This window comes from Poecilia reticulata, chromosome 1 (assembly GCF_904066995.2).
Source record: "Poecilia reticulata chromosome 1, P_reticulata-male-v2, whole genome shotgun sequence".
NCBI classification, from domain to species: domain Eukaryota; kingdom Metazoa; phylum Chordata; class Actinopteri; order Cyprinodontiformes; family Poeciliidae; genus Poecilia; species Poecilia reticulata.
In genome coordinates this window covers 13948593-13964762 of record NC_088830.1, presented here as the reverse complement: position 1 = coordinate 13964762, position 16170 = coordinate 13948593, and the positions used below count along the sequence as shown (strand labels likewise).

General features: G+C 41.1%; 1 protein-coding gene across 5 annotated transcripts in view; it reads right to left on the bottom strand.

Annotated features, from left to right (window-relative positions):
* The window catches only part of micall1a (MICAL-like 1a), a 21920-nt gene extending 5750 nt beyond the window's left edge, over positions 1–16170 (bottom strand). The window contains exons 1-10 of one of the 5 annotated variants that reach the window (XM_081606721.1): positions 15785–16170; positions 15230–15400; positions 9494–9542; positions 8102–8243; positions 7923–8023; positions 6745–6875; positions 4564–5123; positions 4423–4483; positions 2969–3372; positions 1801–2156 (exon numbers count right to left, since the gene is read on the bottom strand). In XM_081606721.1, coding sequence (XP_081462847.1) covers positions 1801–2156; positions 2969–3372; positions 4423–4483; positions 4564–5123; positions 6745–6875; positions 7923–8023; positions 8102–8243; positions 9494–9542; positions 15230–15372 — 1947 coding nt within the window. In that variant the 5' untranslated portion in view covers positions 15373–15400; positions 15785–16170. Of the gene's footprint in view, positions 1–1800; positions 2157–2968; positions 3373–4422; positions 4484–4563; positions 5124–6744; positions 6876–7922; positions 8024–8101; positions 8244–9493; positions 9543–15229 lie in introns of all 5 variants that reach the window. The other 4 variants (XM_081606722.1, XM_081606715.1, XM_081606725.1 and 1 more) reach the window with 4 other exon arrangements.

Here is a 16170-nt window from a genome sequence, read left to right as displayed (position 1 = left end):
TCAGGAGCACTGTTAAAATTATTTGAAAGCACAGTATCAGCCCAGCACAGATTCACATTCTCAGGTGAAAGAAACTCGCCTGGTATAAAGTAAATTTTTCAGCACTGGAATTACACCAAAGATAAATTAGTTTAACCAAGACATGTCATGAATATGTGTTAATGTATTCCGTGTCCCTAGGGGGGCCTTGTGGGAGGTTCTCCGGGAATATGGGGTACCGGGCCCTTTGATACGGGCTGTCAGGTCCCTGTATGACAGGTGTCAGAGTCTGGTCCGCATTGCAGGCAATAAGTCGGGCTCGTTTCCGGTGAGAGTTGGACTTCGCCAAGGCTGCCTTTTGTCATCGATTCTGTTCATTACTTTCATGGACAGAATTTCTAGGCGTAGCCGAGGTGTTGAGGGGATCCGTTTTGGTGGCCTTAGGATCGCATCTCTGCTTTTTGCAAGTGATGTGGTCCTGTTGGCTTCATCAGATCGTGATCTGCAGCTTTCGCTGGAGCGGTTCGCAGCAGAGTGTGAAGCGGCCGGGATGAGGCTCAGTGCCTCCAAATCCGAGGCCATGGTCTTCAGCCGGAAAAGGGTAGAGTGCCTTCTCCGGGTCAGGGGGGTCATTCTGATTCAAGTGGAGGAGTTTAAGTATCTGGGGATCTTGTTCACGAATGAGGGAAGAAGGGAGCGGGAGATCGACAGGCGGATTGGGGCAGCGTCTACTGTGAAGCGGGTGCTGTACCGGTCCGTCGTGGTGAAGAGAGAGCTGAGCCAAAAAGCGAAGCTCTTGATTTACCGGTCGATCTATGTTCCCACCCTCATCTATGGTCATGAGCTTTGGGTCATGACCGAAAGAACGAGATCACGGATACAAGCAGCCGAAATGGGTTTCCTCCGCAGGGTGGCTGGGCTCTCCCTTAGAGATAGGGTGAGAAGCTCGGTCATCTGGGAGGGACTCAAAGTAGAGTCGCTGCTCCTCCACATCGAGAGGAGCCTGTTGAGGTGGCTCGGGCATCTGGTAAGGATGCCTCCTGGGCGCCTCCCTGGTGAGGTGTTCCGGGCACGTCCCACCGGGAGGAGGCCTCGGGGAAGACCCAGGACACGCTGGAGGGACTATGTCTCTCGGCTGGCCTGGGAACGCCTTGGGATTCCCCCAGAGGAGCTGGAAGAAGTGGCTGGGGAGAGGGAAGTCTGGGCCTCCCTTCTGAAGCTGCTGCCCCCGCAACCCGACCCCGAATAAACGGCAGAAAATGGATGGATGGATGAATGGATGGTATTCCATCTTAAGTCCAGAGCATGCTAGTTTTTTTGCTGCTTTTGCCACTACTAGATGATCTGGATGTAGAATGTAACATAAACAGCACTATTCAGAGATGCAATGTGTTTATAGCAGTTGTTCAAATTATCTAATCGTCTGTTGATTTGCAGCAGTCCACATTAACAGCAGATATCGAGGGACCCAAAATAAAAGTGTGTTTAGTCCCATGGAGGCTTGGACCAGCAGCCCTGATGCCAACATCTCCAGAAAACATATTAAAGATTGTGATTGTAGTATGTGTTACACACACCAGGACTGGTGTCAGTGTAACAGATGCTGATTTTCCTGTAAAAAGTATAGAACAGGTAGGAGTAATGAGGCAGAAACAAATCTGTGCTTTTCTAATCCTCCTGGAATCTGTCCTGATTAAACAATTCCTAACAACACCATATAAAAAAAAAGACATTTGATGTAACATGCAAGGTATATATCTGGACCTAATGTCCAGATATACACCTGGACATTATGATGTCAAGTGTATAGGATTTCATTACTTTGTTGTGTGTCTGCGTGGTCAGCGGGCTGGGAGTGGTGGTCGGTCGAGGCGGCTTGGCTCCAGTGTTGCGACTGCTCTGCGGAGTGGCCGGAGCGGAGCTGGCATTGGGAGGCAAAGTAGACGGAGAGGAGCTTTGGGAGGAGTGGTTCAGGAGATCTGCTGAGGACGAGGGAGACTGATTGTCGCCAGGTAACAAGATGGACGGCTCCGAGACGCTCTTGCTGAAGCTCTGCTCCTGGTCGCTGCTGGTGCCCAGTGGGAGCTGGGAGGAGCTGTGGTCTGAGGAGGAAGACAAACTCTCTATGCTGAGAGCTGGAGACGGAGAACAGGAGGAGGGCTGCGAGTGAGAGGGAGCTGAGGAAGGTCGTTTAGTAAGAAGAAAAAAATAATACAGAGGCAAGGTGGCACAAATGAAGCAGAAAAGCAGGGAGAAGATAAAATGGAAGCGAAAGAAAAAAAAAGGTTAATTCAGACCTAGAGAAGGTCGTCCCTTCACACACTGACTAGTATATAGATAAGGAGGAGAATAACAGGCAATTTTTATATTCAATTCCATTCTTCCATTCCATTTCATTCCAGTCTTCATTTCTATATTTCATAATGATTTTTGTTAATTATGAATTAAGAAATTTATAATTTTTTGTTGGTTGCATGTGTGTTCTATGTTCTCATCAGGTAAAGCGCCATGAACTGCCTGTTCCTATAGAAATAAACTTGCCTTTTATGCGTGAAATGTATTAATATTTGTTAAAGAACATATTATTACAATACAATAGTCTTAACAGCCTATTTCTCTCCTCGAAATCTACTGGGCTGCAGCTTTTAGATGAACCCAGCACACATGAATCAAATTAACCAGGCCTCTGCAGTTCATTTAGCCACCTGATAGAGGTCTGTTGGAGCAAGGAGGCATCTTAAAGTTGCAAGATAGATCTTGAGGCCTGACAAAAATGTTCTAATGTTTACTAGAGACAAAAAAATGGTTAAGGAATCCTCAATTTTTTTTGCAAAAAATTTCTAGAGAACCTCTTTATGCTTCATTCACTCAGCACAAGTCTGTAAACGCTGTGAAGCTAGTACGGGTTTGCTGATACGAGTCTAATGTTAATTTATTTTTTTTGTTAAAGTGCAAATGTTCAGCTAGATGAGTTTTTGATCAAACCAACCTTGGTTCCCAGTAGGCGGTTGGGGGGGAACCCGAGGGGCCGGCCTTTTCTTGCTCTTCGCGCTGCCCGGGCTGGCAGAGCGGGACGAACTTCCTGTTCTGGGCATGACCTCTGAACCTGCCCCCTCAGGTGTCTGGGTAATGCTGTACCATGGGTGGGTGGCCGCCACTGTGGGTGGAGCTGTTCCTCCATCGCTTCCCTCTTCTTCGTCGACTTCATCGTCCTCATCCTCAAATGGGTTGGCGGGTGTGCCGGGTCCAGAGCCCTCCGCTTGGAGAGAAGACAGAGAGCCCGAGTTTGGAGGCGTTGCCACTCCAGGAGGGGGAGGAGGAGGGGCTTTCTTCCTCTTAGTTTCTGATTGGACCAGGGCAAGCCAAGGTGGGTCTTTAGGTTTATGGATGCCACTGAACCATGAGACACAGACAGTGATGGAGGGGTCACACAGAGGAAAACCACATCATACACACCCATATACACACACACAATACCTTAGAAAAGTATGAATACCTCTTGAACGTTTTTTCACTTTGTCATTCAACAACCTCACATCAAGATACGATGAAATACCTTACTGCAGAAATGTGAAGTGGAAGGAAAATGCTAAATAGTTTTCACATTTTTTTGCTAATTGGAATCTGCTGTGGAGTGCTTGTATTTGGTCCTTTTTACACCGACACTCCTCAAGTTGTGTAGATGTTAAATGGTCTTAATGGGAGAGCAGCAATAAGAAAACCAAACTAAAAAAAAAAAAAAAATCTGATGCATGTTGAGTGTGGTGGGAAACTAACTCTGCGCATCACCCTGAATTTATGGGTGTGCTTTTCTTCAGCAAAAACAGTGAAAATCCTACACACATAACTGGAGCTACAATGTCAAGTTTTACATTACAACTGTGCAATAATGTGTTGGAACCTTTCTAAGAGATTGTTACACCATGTCTAGACCTAAATCTACCTCAAAACCCTGTTTACAGGAGCTCTTCATCTAATCTGACTAATCATTAACTAGTGTAAAAATGTAAAATTGGGAAAATCTCAGTCTCTAGATGTGCAGAGTTGGTACACACATACCTCTAAAAATTACATGTGTAATTGCAACTGAGACAGAGTTATAAAATATTCATTCAGGGAGGGTGTATGACACACCTTTTAGATTTGAGGGGGGAATAAAGTATCCATGTTTCATTTTTCTGCAACTTTGAATTATACACCGCACTGTGTTTGTGTATCACATAAAATCCCCATGATGCAGTTCAAAGTTTTGTGTCGCAAGTTGACAAAGTATCCAACAGTTTCATGGGTATGAATACTTTTGCAAGGCACAAACAGTGATGGTTCACGCTGCGACAAAATGCATTTCAGAACTTTGACGAGGAACTGCTAATGACATGATTCAGGGAGGTGAAATGGTGCCGATGCCCAGGAGAAGTGGCATCACACAGAGAACTGGCCCACCTTCCAGGAGACTGTGATCTTTCTCTTGGTTTGGGAGGAGTGGGAGGCTTCAGATGTTCACCTGTGATTTCAAAAGAAAAGTATGAACAAATGTTTGTACATCTAATTTGAGAGCACTCGGATCCTGATGAAGGAACTTACCGGCTGGGGAGCTGTTTGCGGTGCAGGACATCCGAACCCGAGGCGCTGGGCGAGGAGGAGGGGTGACCTCTGACACCCTCCTGGGTGCAGGAACAGGTCGACTGGCTTCAGCAGCTTCGCCATTGGAGGGAGGAGGAAGATCCCCGTTTGAAGCTTCTTCAGCTTGAGTTTCTTCCTCTATTTCGCCCTCCTCTTCATCACTCTCATCGAAAGGATTAGGAGGAGAGGAAGGACACGATTCCTCCTCTTCTTCACCCAAAGACTCTTCCTTGCTTGTTACTACAGCAGTGGCTGTGACCGAGTCATCAGCTGGCGTGTCGGTGCTTGTGGAGCGAACTGGAGAAGGGGTCTTCGCCTCATCCCTCTCAGAGAGCGCGGGGAAGGGAGCTCCACTGCGACCGGTCCGAGCAGACTGAACCTCCTCTGGTTTCTTGCTGAGATCTGGACGGCCGTTCTGACTGGCTGAAGCGTGTCTTGAAAGATGGTGTGTACACACCAACGCCCCGGAGTTATTTCCTTTGTAGGATCCAGGAAGTAGAGTGCTGCGGCACTCTGTGCACCTAAAAGAAAAACGTCAACCTAAAGATTTTCTTACAGAAACACAGAGCTGTCGCCCTCGAAATAGTGATGATAAATCTTATGTCAATAAAAGTCACAAATCAGACTGTTTTTTTTTTTTTTACATAAAAACATGATTTGACAATATATTTTTGTTTAAATATAATCCTGTCATTACGATGCACATATAAAGCACATCCAGCATATTTGCATCATCAAAAAAATAGTGACATAAATTAGAAAGTGAAAATGTTAAGCTTACTGCTAAAAATCTTTAAGTGATAACATGATGGTGGTTTTTGGGTGAATGGTGCAGGCCACCATAAACATGTCTTCACTAGAGACTAACAGGAGGAACTATTCATACAAAATATATCAGCTGAACTGCATTCAAGTTAGAGTTGGGCAAAAAAAATAAATGAAATCGCATTTTTTCACCAATTATTCAAATTTTCTTACATTTTTGAAAAATCAGATTTTTATTTTACTAATACACTCCTTGGGTTTCCATACATCAGAATACCCAAGGCCCACCATCTTGTTTACAATCTCTATTTTGTTGGACTTTGAATTCAAGTCAGTTCACAGAAAGATTGATTGAAAGAAATGTTGCTTTTTGAAAATATTTTTTTGTAATTTATTTTTGTTTTAAGAAAAGCAATTCAGAATAAAAGGCTTAAAATCAGATTTAGTTTGGAAAAAAAAAAAATATATATATATATATATATATATATATATATATATATATATATATATATATATTATTTCTAAGAAATATCATCCGGAAACTAATTCACGTTAGTTTCTTGACCTGTGTGGAGTAAAACACAGTCAAGAGAAACTGCTTAATGGAGTTATGTCAACTGTTGCCCTAAATTCCTCTGGTTCAGTGGCTGGGTAAACGCTTCAGCGGTCAGGCGTTGGATGAAGTAGAGGTGACGATGAAGCGTTGTGGGAGGAGTGTTGCTCTTAAATGGAGAACAGAAAGATTTTATGCTGGCCAGAAGTATATCTTTATAGACAAAAAAAATAGTGTCTAAGAACAAAAGAACCTAAAGACTACGCTGTATTCAGATATGATAAACTTCCATGATATGTGATTGATGTTTTAAAAGGCAATATCTGCTTAGCAGCTGAAACCATTTTTCCACAGGTTTTTACATGACAGCATCAGTAAGTGCTTGCCGTTTCCGTTTGAAAATATAATTGAATGTAATTATAGGGTGCTGTTTAGCACACTACACATAATTGATGTACTGTAGTAGCCTGTCTGAAACATTCATATTTTATAATAAGTATTTGTTTTTCTGAGGCTCTATGTGTTTATAAATCTGTCTTTTTGGCTATAAACCAAAAAAGTGATTTTTTTAAATTGTATTTTTTGCCATTTTTATCATCTAAATGCTCCAAAACATCTATATCCCATAAATATCTGAGTTTATAATTTACCCCCAGGACTGAAAGCAAGTGCTTATAACAATAAAGTACCCAATTCTTGTTAAATATTAGCTACTTCAAACCATTTAAATAGATGTCACATTAATTTAGGAGTTTATTTTCTCCAACGTGCCAAAAACATGTTTGACTCCACTGATGTTTTGCAGTCGTCTTCTCAGTACTCACCTGAAACAGTTCCGATGGTAGAGCTTGCCATCGATGAGGAACCTCTGTACCAGGTGAACGTGTTTCTGGCAAGCAGCACAAGTGCTGCTCAGACTGCTGCGCTTAGCAGCTGCAGCCACCTCTGCACCGGTCTGCGCAGGCGGAACCCGACGACACCGCAGACCCAGGACGTTGTTCGCAGGACGGCGGGGAGGGCACAAGGAGGAGACATCAGGGGAAGGGGCAAGATGTAGAGCAATGAGGGAGGGGGGAGATTACACATGGAGTCAGGATTTGAGGATGTGGATTGTTCATTCTGCTTAATCTGGCTACATCTGCAGCTCGCAGATTCACGTCTGCACAGCTTAGAACAGCAATTAGTTCAAACAAAAAAATGTGTTAAAGTAATAAATAGTAAAAAAAACAAAAAAACAGATTAGCACTCATATTTTTTGCTGTGACTGAAATTTAGGTTTGTTATATTTTTAGGCATTTCTGTGTGTTATGCGTTATGTAAAGCGCTTGGAAGGCAACGCGCTGCAAATCCTGCCACATAGGATGTTAGGATAAAACCACTGTTAGTCTTTTATATACAAAAGATGATTAGAAAACACTGACCTACAGGGTTTTCCTTTTACTTACTACCCTAACCCCCACCCCCACATTACTGCCTAGGCTCAGGACCAGAGAGTGAAGGGGGGACCAGATGTGAGGATGAAGAACAGGAAGAGGAATGAATTTCCATCTACAGACATGAGGAAGGGGGAGGATATGATGCAAGTATGGGATGGAGGAAAGAAGTTGGAGTCATGCGAGAAAAAAGAAAGACAGGATACAGAGGCTATCTTTATGGACTTATTCTATCGCTATGGTTACGCCCCCCCTCCCCCGGTCATAACACAATGCCCAAACGGGGATGCACAGAAATATCAATCCCAATGAGGATTGGTGCAATGTTGGCTTCACAGTTAAAACCAAACAGATCATGCAGACGTATATGACTTCAGATACACATTTAAAAAAAGGTAACATGTGGCTTAATAGAATTCATTTGAGAAATACTTGTTGCTGTCATGCAGTTTTAACAAATATTAGCCATGGAGACCAAAATCCAGCAGTAAAGAGTGAAAAACAATGCAAGTACACAGACATTAGTTCATTTTAATGCGTTTTCCCTCCTTGGCATTTCAAACACTTACCTGAGGCTCAACCCCTTTGTCTTCCAAAGGAGTCAACGGCCTTTTTTGAGCTGGTTCATTATGGCTGACCGTACTGAGCCTCTTCATAGACGGGGGGTTTGCTGTGGTTGACAAAGCAAAAGGAGTCAGGTTAATCACGTGGCAGACTTTGAAGACTTTGGAGAGCGAAGTGAACCCACCTTGGGACTTGTTGTTAAAAAAGTTATAGTACTGAGACACATATGTGATGACGCTCAGCCGGTCCGGGACTTTCATGGACACCATGTCTTCTGGGTCCAGCAGGGCTGGAATCCCCAGCTCCACCTCCGCCACCTCAAACGCCTGCAGCAGAAACATGAAGGAGGAAGGGAAGGAACATTATTTGATAGGCTAATCATTTATAGCAGTTGAGAGGGGTCAGAGCTCCATGATGTGTAGCAGGTTAGGCATATAGAGAACTCTTGTTGATCGTTTAGCTAACCTGATTATTAATTTGACAATCACATAATGACTTTATCAAATTGATTTCATTAAATCCTTAGGGATTTACTTGAATTCAAAAGCTTGATAACGGAGTCAATGAAGAAAGTGAATTCCTGATAATTGTCACTGGTTTACCATCTGTGATTGTTACAGGTGAGCCACACGGACAGTGCTAACCGGCGAGCTGTGAGGTTCCTTTTTACACAGCCATATTTTTTAATTGCTCCCTGATTAGCCTGCAAAACCAAATGGAGCTTGAGCATTATTAATTTGTGAACAAATCTGGATTTTCCTTTACATCCTTTAAAAATCCTTCTCACAGTGAAAGAGAGATAGTATTAGATGCCGCAGCCTGTTTGTGTTGTTTAAGCTAATGAGCTTACATGTAATTAAAAAAATGATTCCTAACCCCTGGCAGATTTAAGATTAAAGTCATCTTCTCATTTACCAGCTCAGTTTAATTCAAAAATACTTTATTGATCCCAAAAGGAAAATAAATGTTGCTGGTAAAATTGTTGGTATAATAACTGGAAGCAATAGTAATATTATAGAGAGGATAGAACGATTTGAGAAGGGAACTAAAGATTAGGCTGATAGGAAAGAGGGTGATTCAAAAACCTGGAGCTTGTTGTAAAAGTTTTCAAAATACCAGTAGAAACAAGCAAAAAGCTGCTCAGCAACTATAAGAGTTAGAATGTCTTCATGCCATTAAAGGTTCTTCCCCCCAACCCCCCATGTAGCATTTTTATAAACAGTTGGTAAAATTAAGACTAAAAAAAGTTGCAAATAAAGTTGTTTGCTCTTACAATCCTCTCTTCATAACTTCTCTACAGGCTTGTGCAAAGAACATGCTTTTTTTCCTGACCTTGAATGCATCACATGTCTCCCTCAGAGTCTGAGCCTTAGTCAGACTCCACCAGGATTAAGTAACATTAACCCTGCATAAGCTGTTAAATAAATCAAAGTCACGCCAGCCATGACTGCATTCACCCTAAAGGACAGGCGGTTAATAGACACAACACCTAACAGCTACCTGGCAAGAAATGAGCAAATACTCCATCATTAAAAACAAAAAAATGACTTCATGAGAGCAAAACTTTGTGACTCACCAGACGGTTGTTCTCATAGACGTTTTCTTTAGACAGTGAATCAAATTCTCTGAAAAAAAAGAGAGAAAGAGATACAAATTAGCATGTAGCCACTATAATTACAGACTACAAGTTAATTTTTTAAATCTTACCAGCTGTAATCCTTTTGGATCCCTTGAAATTATCTTTGCATAATTTACTAGTGTATGTAATTATTGTTGTATTTTGCAGTGAATTTTAATACTCCCTTTGCCATTTGATTTCTTTTTCTTCATTCCTCCCTGGTATTGAAATCAATTTTAAAAATAGATGAGGTGACGATGTTTTTTTATGCGTGACAAATCAAATTTACATAAATGGGACAGGAAAAGTGTTGTTTTAAATTAAAAAACTTTGAACAAAAATGAAATCGACCACATTGACTGTTGCTGTCAGTTTTTCCACCCATCCAGGCTTTGGTACCTTTTTTTGCACCCAAGGCAACCAAAGTGAAGAAACCCCAAAGAATCTTCAAAGTCATCCCTTTACCGAACAGCATGGTATTTCTACCGCTGACAAAGTCTTACTCATCAGCTTTCTATTACTGGCAGGGCAGCTAGACACACAGCAATGTTGAGCTGGTCTGCTTCACACATACCGCAGCTGAGAATGTCCAACCTCCACATAAACGCCACGTGAGGCCGATAAACTGCCTGAACAAAAGGAAAGAAACGGCAGCATCAAACTGGCGTGGGCCTGATAATTACAAGACTTGGCCCAGAAGTGCTTGGAGCAAGCAAATACAGCCGGGCCCCTGCCAGCAAACTTCCTGCAGTAAAACTGGAAAACGTCTGAGCAGCTCTGGGATAAATATGTCTGTGTGGATACAAATGTCTAATGAAGCATGAAAGGAAAAAAAAAAAACACACCCTGTCCTTGGTGAAAGCTTTTGGAAACCATGTGGTTGTTTCAAGAAGGCAAAATCCTCTGAATGAGCTGCGTGTCATAGGCTCACAAAGTGACCTCTGTTCTCTCTAATCTAGTTCCCATGGCTGCAACGCACACCACCCCCTACATCAAGATTGTGTATAAACTCCTCCGATGCTGCAAAACTAATTGAGAGCGACCTATAACACTCCCTGAAACCATTGGCCAGGGTTCATATTCTTAGATCCTCGCTGACACAGACGTATATGATGAGACCAGGCGTGCGACTGGAACTGCAATCCTAATCCTCTGCATCTCAGTCCCACTCTGGGTTTATTTTGGGAGTGAGTAATGCTGAGGAACAGTGCGTCTTTGACTGTGTGTTGGGCATTTGAAATCCTCACGATGAAAACCTGGCTGTGTCAGTAACTCTGTTAAATTTAGTTCAGTCGGAAGATTTTTGTGCTGACTAAAAAAATTAAAACAGGTTCTAGTTATGACAAAAAAAAAAAAAAAAAAACTTCCAGCTTGCCATTTACAAATGTACCTATAATTACTCGGCATTAGATGAAAATTTGTTTTACTGGTAAAAAATTTTTTACATTTCATGAGTTTTAACAATACAAGACTATAAAAGATTAAAAAGTTCAATAAAACTGATATCAAAAGCGTTTCATTCAAAAGTAAACATAATGTACTAGAAGCGATATCTACAGCAGTCTAAAAATATGAACGCAATTCTTCACAAATCAAGTCAAAAAAATAGACCAAACTAATTTTTTCATTGCCTCCCACAAGAAAAAGGACAATAAACAAACCAAACATAAAAAAAATAACCAACAGCAAAGGCTCTGAATGCTGTGTCACCATCAGTCCAGAAGACTGATGGTGAACTTCATCTGGACTCCCTTTTTTTTTTCATCATAAATGTTCATTTTGCCAACAAGGCATATTGATATCTTGTTTAAAGTAATAAAAAAATAATAAGTGGCTACACCACTTGGAAGTAGCAGAAGGAAAAAGCTAACAGCAGCTCCCACCTGATTCCTGAGGAGACAGAGGGTCAAAAACCATCGACTGATTACAAGACCTGCAGTAAGACTTTACGGTAACACTTTATTTGAAGGGGGGTGAATAAGACTGACATGACACCTGTCATGAACATGAATACGTCTTCATGAATATTTATGACTGTTGTCATAAAGCGTCATTCGGTAAATTATGACACTTTTAAAACAAAATTGACATTATTCAAAATGTTTTTGTTATGACAACTTGACAATAACCAAGAAATCATTACTGATATAAATTTGTTATAAAAGTATTACTGATTGCACTTTAAAAATGAGGTATCTTTATGTTATTAAAGGTAAAGTTTAAATGTGGAGAAATTCAAGGGTTACTCATACTTCTGCAGGGCACTCCAGCTTAGACTAATTTGGCTGTACCAATACTGACTCCCCCCATGTTAGTAACGGTTGGCCTTGGCCACAGGAATTATGATGACGCCCCTCCTTTGCATCACTGCCACTTTACTCAGATGAAAACAGTTGGCTGCAGTGTACAGTACAGGGAAACAATGGCCTGGATCCAAATTGATGGCAAATACAGTCTGACAGGCAGAGAAGTCTCATGCGCAGATTAGACCAACAGGGCTGCATGCCTGGATCAGCGCGAGTTCGGCTCATCATCCGCGGCACAGGGAAAGCTAAGCAAAAGGGTACGCACAAAAGAAAACTAAAAGTATAAATGATTCATGAACTTTTGTCCTTTAAACCCTCCATATTCCACTCCACCGGATAGTCAAAGATTTAATAATAAGTCAATATTTACTTTGTCACATCAAGGCAAAGTCTAAGTTTGCACTCTGGAAAGAAACAAGATGCTAATCTAAAAAAAAAATTAAAAAAAATCAGCCCACCAGATGTTTTCTCTTTGTCACCAAGTACCAGGGGAAGGACGCAAACACATGATTTACAGAAGGCTTGTGTGCAATCCAGCCACTACAATGGAGGTCGTTGACTTGCTCCAGCAGGAAATCCTAACGCTGCTCAGCACAGGCGCTACCAACAGAGCTGCATTATGCTACACAGAGAGGACTTCTAAAGTGAGTCATATGCAGCGCAGATTTTCTGTGAATGGTTGCCGTCACACCGCAAAGAAGGACAATTGTTTAAGCAACGGCTGAACAATACTTCGGGGGAAACAGCAAATGCAATATTTACATTTTCTGCAGCGTAGCAATAAACATATTGGAAAGTAGAGATACTTTTTTTTTAGGGATGTGTAACATAAAATCAGATGTGTTTGTGTACAGATGTCTGTAAACAATAGTGCTGTGATGCAGGACAAATTTCACACTTGTATATTACAAGTGTAATATACTTTACTTTTTTTTTTTCCAAGCAAAGAAAACACTCTAGCCTGAAACCTGAAGAGAAGGAAGTGGTGTCACCAGTGCTTTGATGTTAAATTGCTGCTGATAGTGGAAGTGTTTTTGTTTTAGATGCACTCCAGTTTTACTTTTGTTCTCACTTATGCTCCCTTTACTAAAAATACAAACCGTCATGAGCTTCTTGCATCTTCCGTTGTTTTTTTCACTTACTGTCACTAATTTAATATAGAAGCAGCCTTGCAGGATGATGTGTTTGCATAAATTTGATTTCGGTAACATGCCATGTCCTGTGATGTGACTCGAGAGCATGCCAACGTAGGAATGTTGATAATAATCTGTGCAGGGTTTAGGCTGATATCATGCTGTGTCCAAAGCAAGAGCTAAAAGCTACTCTGAGCTCCTCTTTGCTAAACATGGACGATGTGAATTCTGAATAGTACTTTTCAAAGAAACAAACAAGCTTTGCTCCAGTTATGCAGTATTTGTTGTCGAGATGTCCCGATCAATCATCGAGGATCAACCGTCACATGACCTGAAGGTCATAATGGAAAAATCTGCAGCTCTAACTTGATGTTTTCTTGGTTGCATTCAGGATTTGGCTAAAGCCCAATATTGGATTTTCCATTGCAGGTTGGAGGTAAATGCAAAACGGAAAAAACTGCAAATAAATTGCTTACCAGAATTAATTAACTGTTTGAGTCTGAATCTATATTAATCCAACACAGGAAACTATTTTGATCCACAGATAAATGACCATGTATGTCATAGCTGTGATCAAAATGGACTGCATGTTGGTCAATTCTGGTTCTGTCTAGATGTTTGGATTGCTTTAATATGAATTTGTTTGATTATATTTATCTATATTGTTGGCCATTAAACTGACCTGTTCTGCAAAAGGCCTTGAGGTGACACTTGTTTGTGAATTGTTGCTGTACAAATAAACTGCATTGTGAGAACATTTCCTGCTCTTGACCTCAACCAAACCAGTGGCAAGTCATCCTGAACCTCTTTCCTACAACAAACCACACAAATCACAAAGATGACGATGTGTTTTGTGTCGCATGGTTACACTTTGTTTGGATGTACAATAATAAGATATGACATTAGTAAGAGGTTGTTCAACAGATTACAATATTTTTTTAGTATTTTGGAGTCTTTTTTTGTGTGAGGACAACAAAATCTACCATTTCTTTTAAAATGTTTTTTAAAATGTATTCTTGGAATTTAAATGAAAAAGATGAAAGAATGTTACAAAGTAAGAACACTGTTAAGTTCTCAAATTTCTAGCATACAAACTGCTTTATACGTACTTCTAATACTAATTAAAACTCGGATACTGTTTTAAACATATGACTAAAAGTGCATTCATAAAGCTTGTCCCGATTAATGTAGATTTCAAGGTTTCTCTTTGGTCCGACCGATATAAGGACTAAAACACACAAGCGAGCAGACAAAAATGTTTGCTTGGTTAAAGTACTAGTCTTTACTCCAACAGAAAATGCAGGAAATCCAACATTATATTTATGTATTTGTCCCTAACCTTTATGTAATTCTTCAAAAACCCTAAAAGGTTCAAAGTACTTCAATTGCTTTACTTTTAAAGCATTTACTGAAAAGGGAAAAGGCTCTGTACTGAAAAAGGTAATTTCTCACTATGATTAGGTCATGGTCATTTTATGTAGGGTTAAAATGTGTCGAGAAATTCCTGTTCTTGAGCTTGACTAAAACAATGTTAAGTCATCCCTGTAGCTTCCCCATAAACAATGAACCACCTAAATACCACGGATGATGTTGTGTTATCTTGTGTGGGTGTGAAATATGGAGAGGGCGGGTGTTTATGACAGACAGATAGCAAGGCTTGTCCCACACTGTTACTGTTAAGCTATCCATGGGGGGTGGAGGGGGTAACACGTCTAAACGTTACATGCAGATTTATCAAGAATGGAAACAAGCAATTGCTTAACAAATTACAATATTTCAATTAATTATAATGCTTTATTATATCAATATAGACAAAAAAAAATCACTCCCTGGTCATTTTGTTCAACCAGCTGGCATTATATACTGACTGACTGCTTTGTCAAACTAGAAGGTGTGCAAGTGAATTTGAATCAGTCTTTGTGATTGGACTGACTTGATTATACGTTTCTGTGCATTGATTTCACTCTTTTTATTGTTAATTGCCTTGACATTATATTTGTTGTGAATGAAATTGAGCCAAATCTTACAAACCCTCATGCCTGCCGATAGTCTTGTGATCATCCGATTAAACTTGGAAGTGAATTTGCAGCTAAATTTAATGCAGCTGACTGTAGACCTTTAATTTTTTATTTCTGGCATACTTCTTCACAATGTTGTAACAACAAGGGGCTGTTTCCTTAGGCGTCATGACGTTTAAAACATTACCATCGGTTTAAGGCTATATCAGATACATAGTAAGGTTTCAGAGTACTTACATTAGATCTGGTCTGTGGTGGTGTATGATGGCACAAAACGCCAAGCCGTCCCGAAAGGACGCGGACATGTCCCTGATTTCCACATCGTTGTAGTTCTCGCACTGTATCCGACACCACTCCTGGAGAGCCTTCAGGGATCCCATCGTGCTACTGTTCAGCACACATGAGCAGCTGCATTAAAACCAAATAAAAAAAATCGATGTCTTTTAGATTCAAACGGCGTCAGGAGAGACAGGAAACCACAGCAGCAGGCGGAGCAGCAGCAGCAGCAGCGTGCTGCTGCAGAGGGTCGACAGACAGCCAGTCAGCCAGGCAGGCAGGCAACACCCGAAGAGACGAGGCGTTGCATTCACCCACGTCCACAGAGTCACGTTAGGAATATGGACCACAATAGTGCGAGAAGTTAGCTAACTGTTGCAAGTGCAAAACAAAAAGGCTTAAGTTCATTTCCCGTGTGAAACTATCGACACTCAAAACGGCTACACGAGCCTGCTGTTGTTGTTATAACACTAACTGAAACCCGGAGCTGATAAAGTAAGCTTAATCAATACAAACTTCTTGACGAATCCACTTAAAGAGGCTTCTTCGTTTTGTGGGTCCGCAAATAAAAGCCAGATGTTGTGATAATGTCGAAACGGGGATGATAATTTCCTCCTCGATCTGGTCCACACCGCCTTATTGTTGCTACAGTCTCTAACTGACGCTGGGTCAACTCAAAACTCTTGTCAAAACCTGAAATTCAAAACGGATAATACTTTTTAAAAAACGGGTAGGTGATAAAATTCAAAGCGGTGGAGTTACTGTAGTCTAGTTTAGCCAAATTTGTTGTCAGCACACCTACGACCTTTCTTCTCTGAACCACTCTGTCGTTCCGCCTCTCAGTCATCAGAGGGCGCTGCACAACCAGAGAGAAGAGATGGGTCAGTGCGTCCGCCATTTTA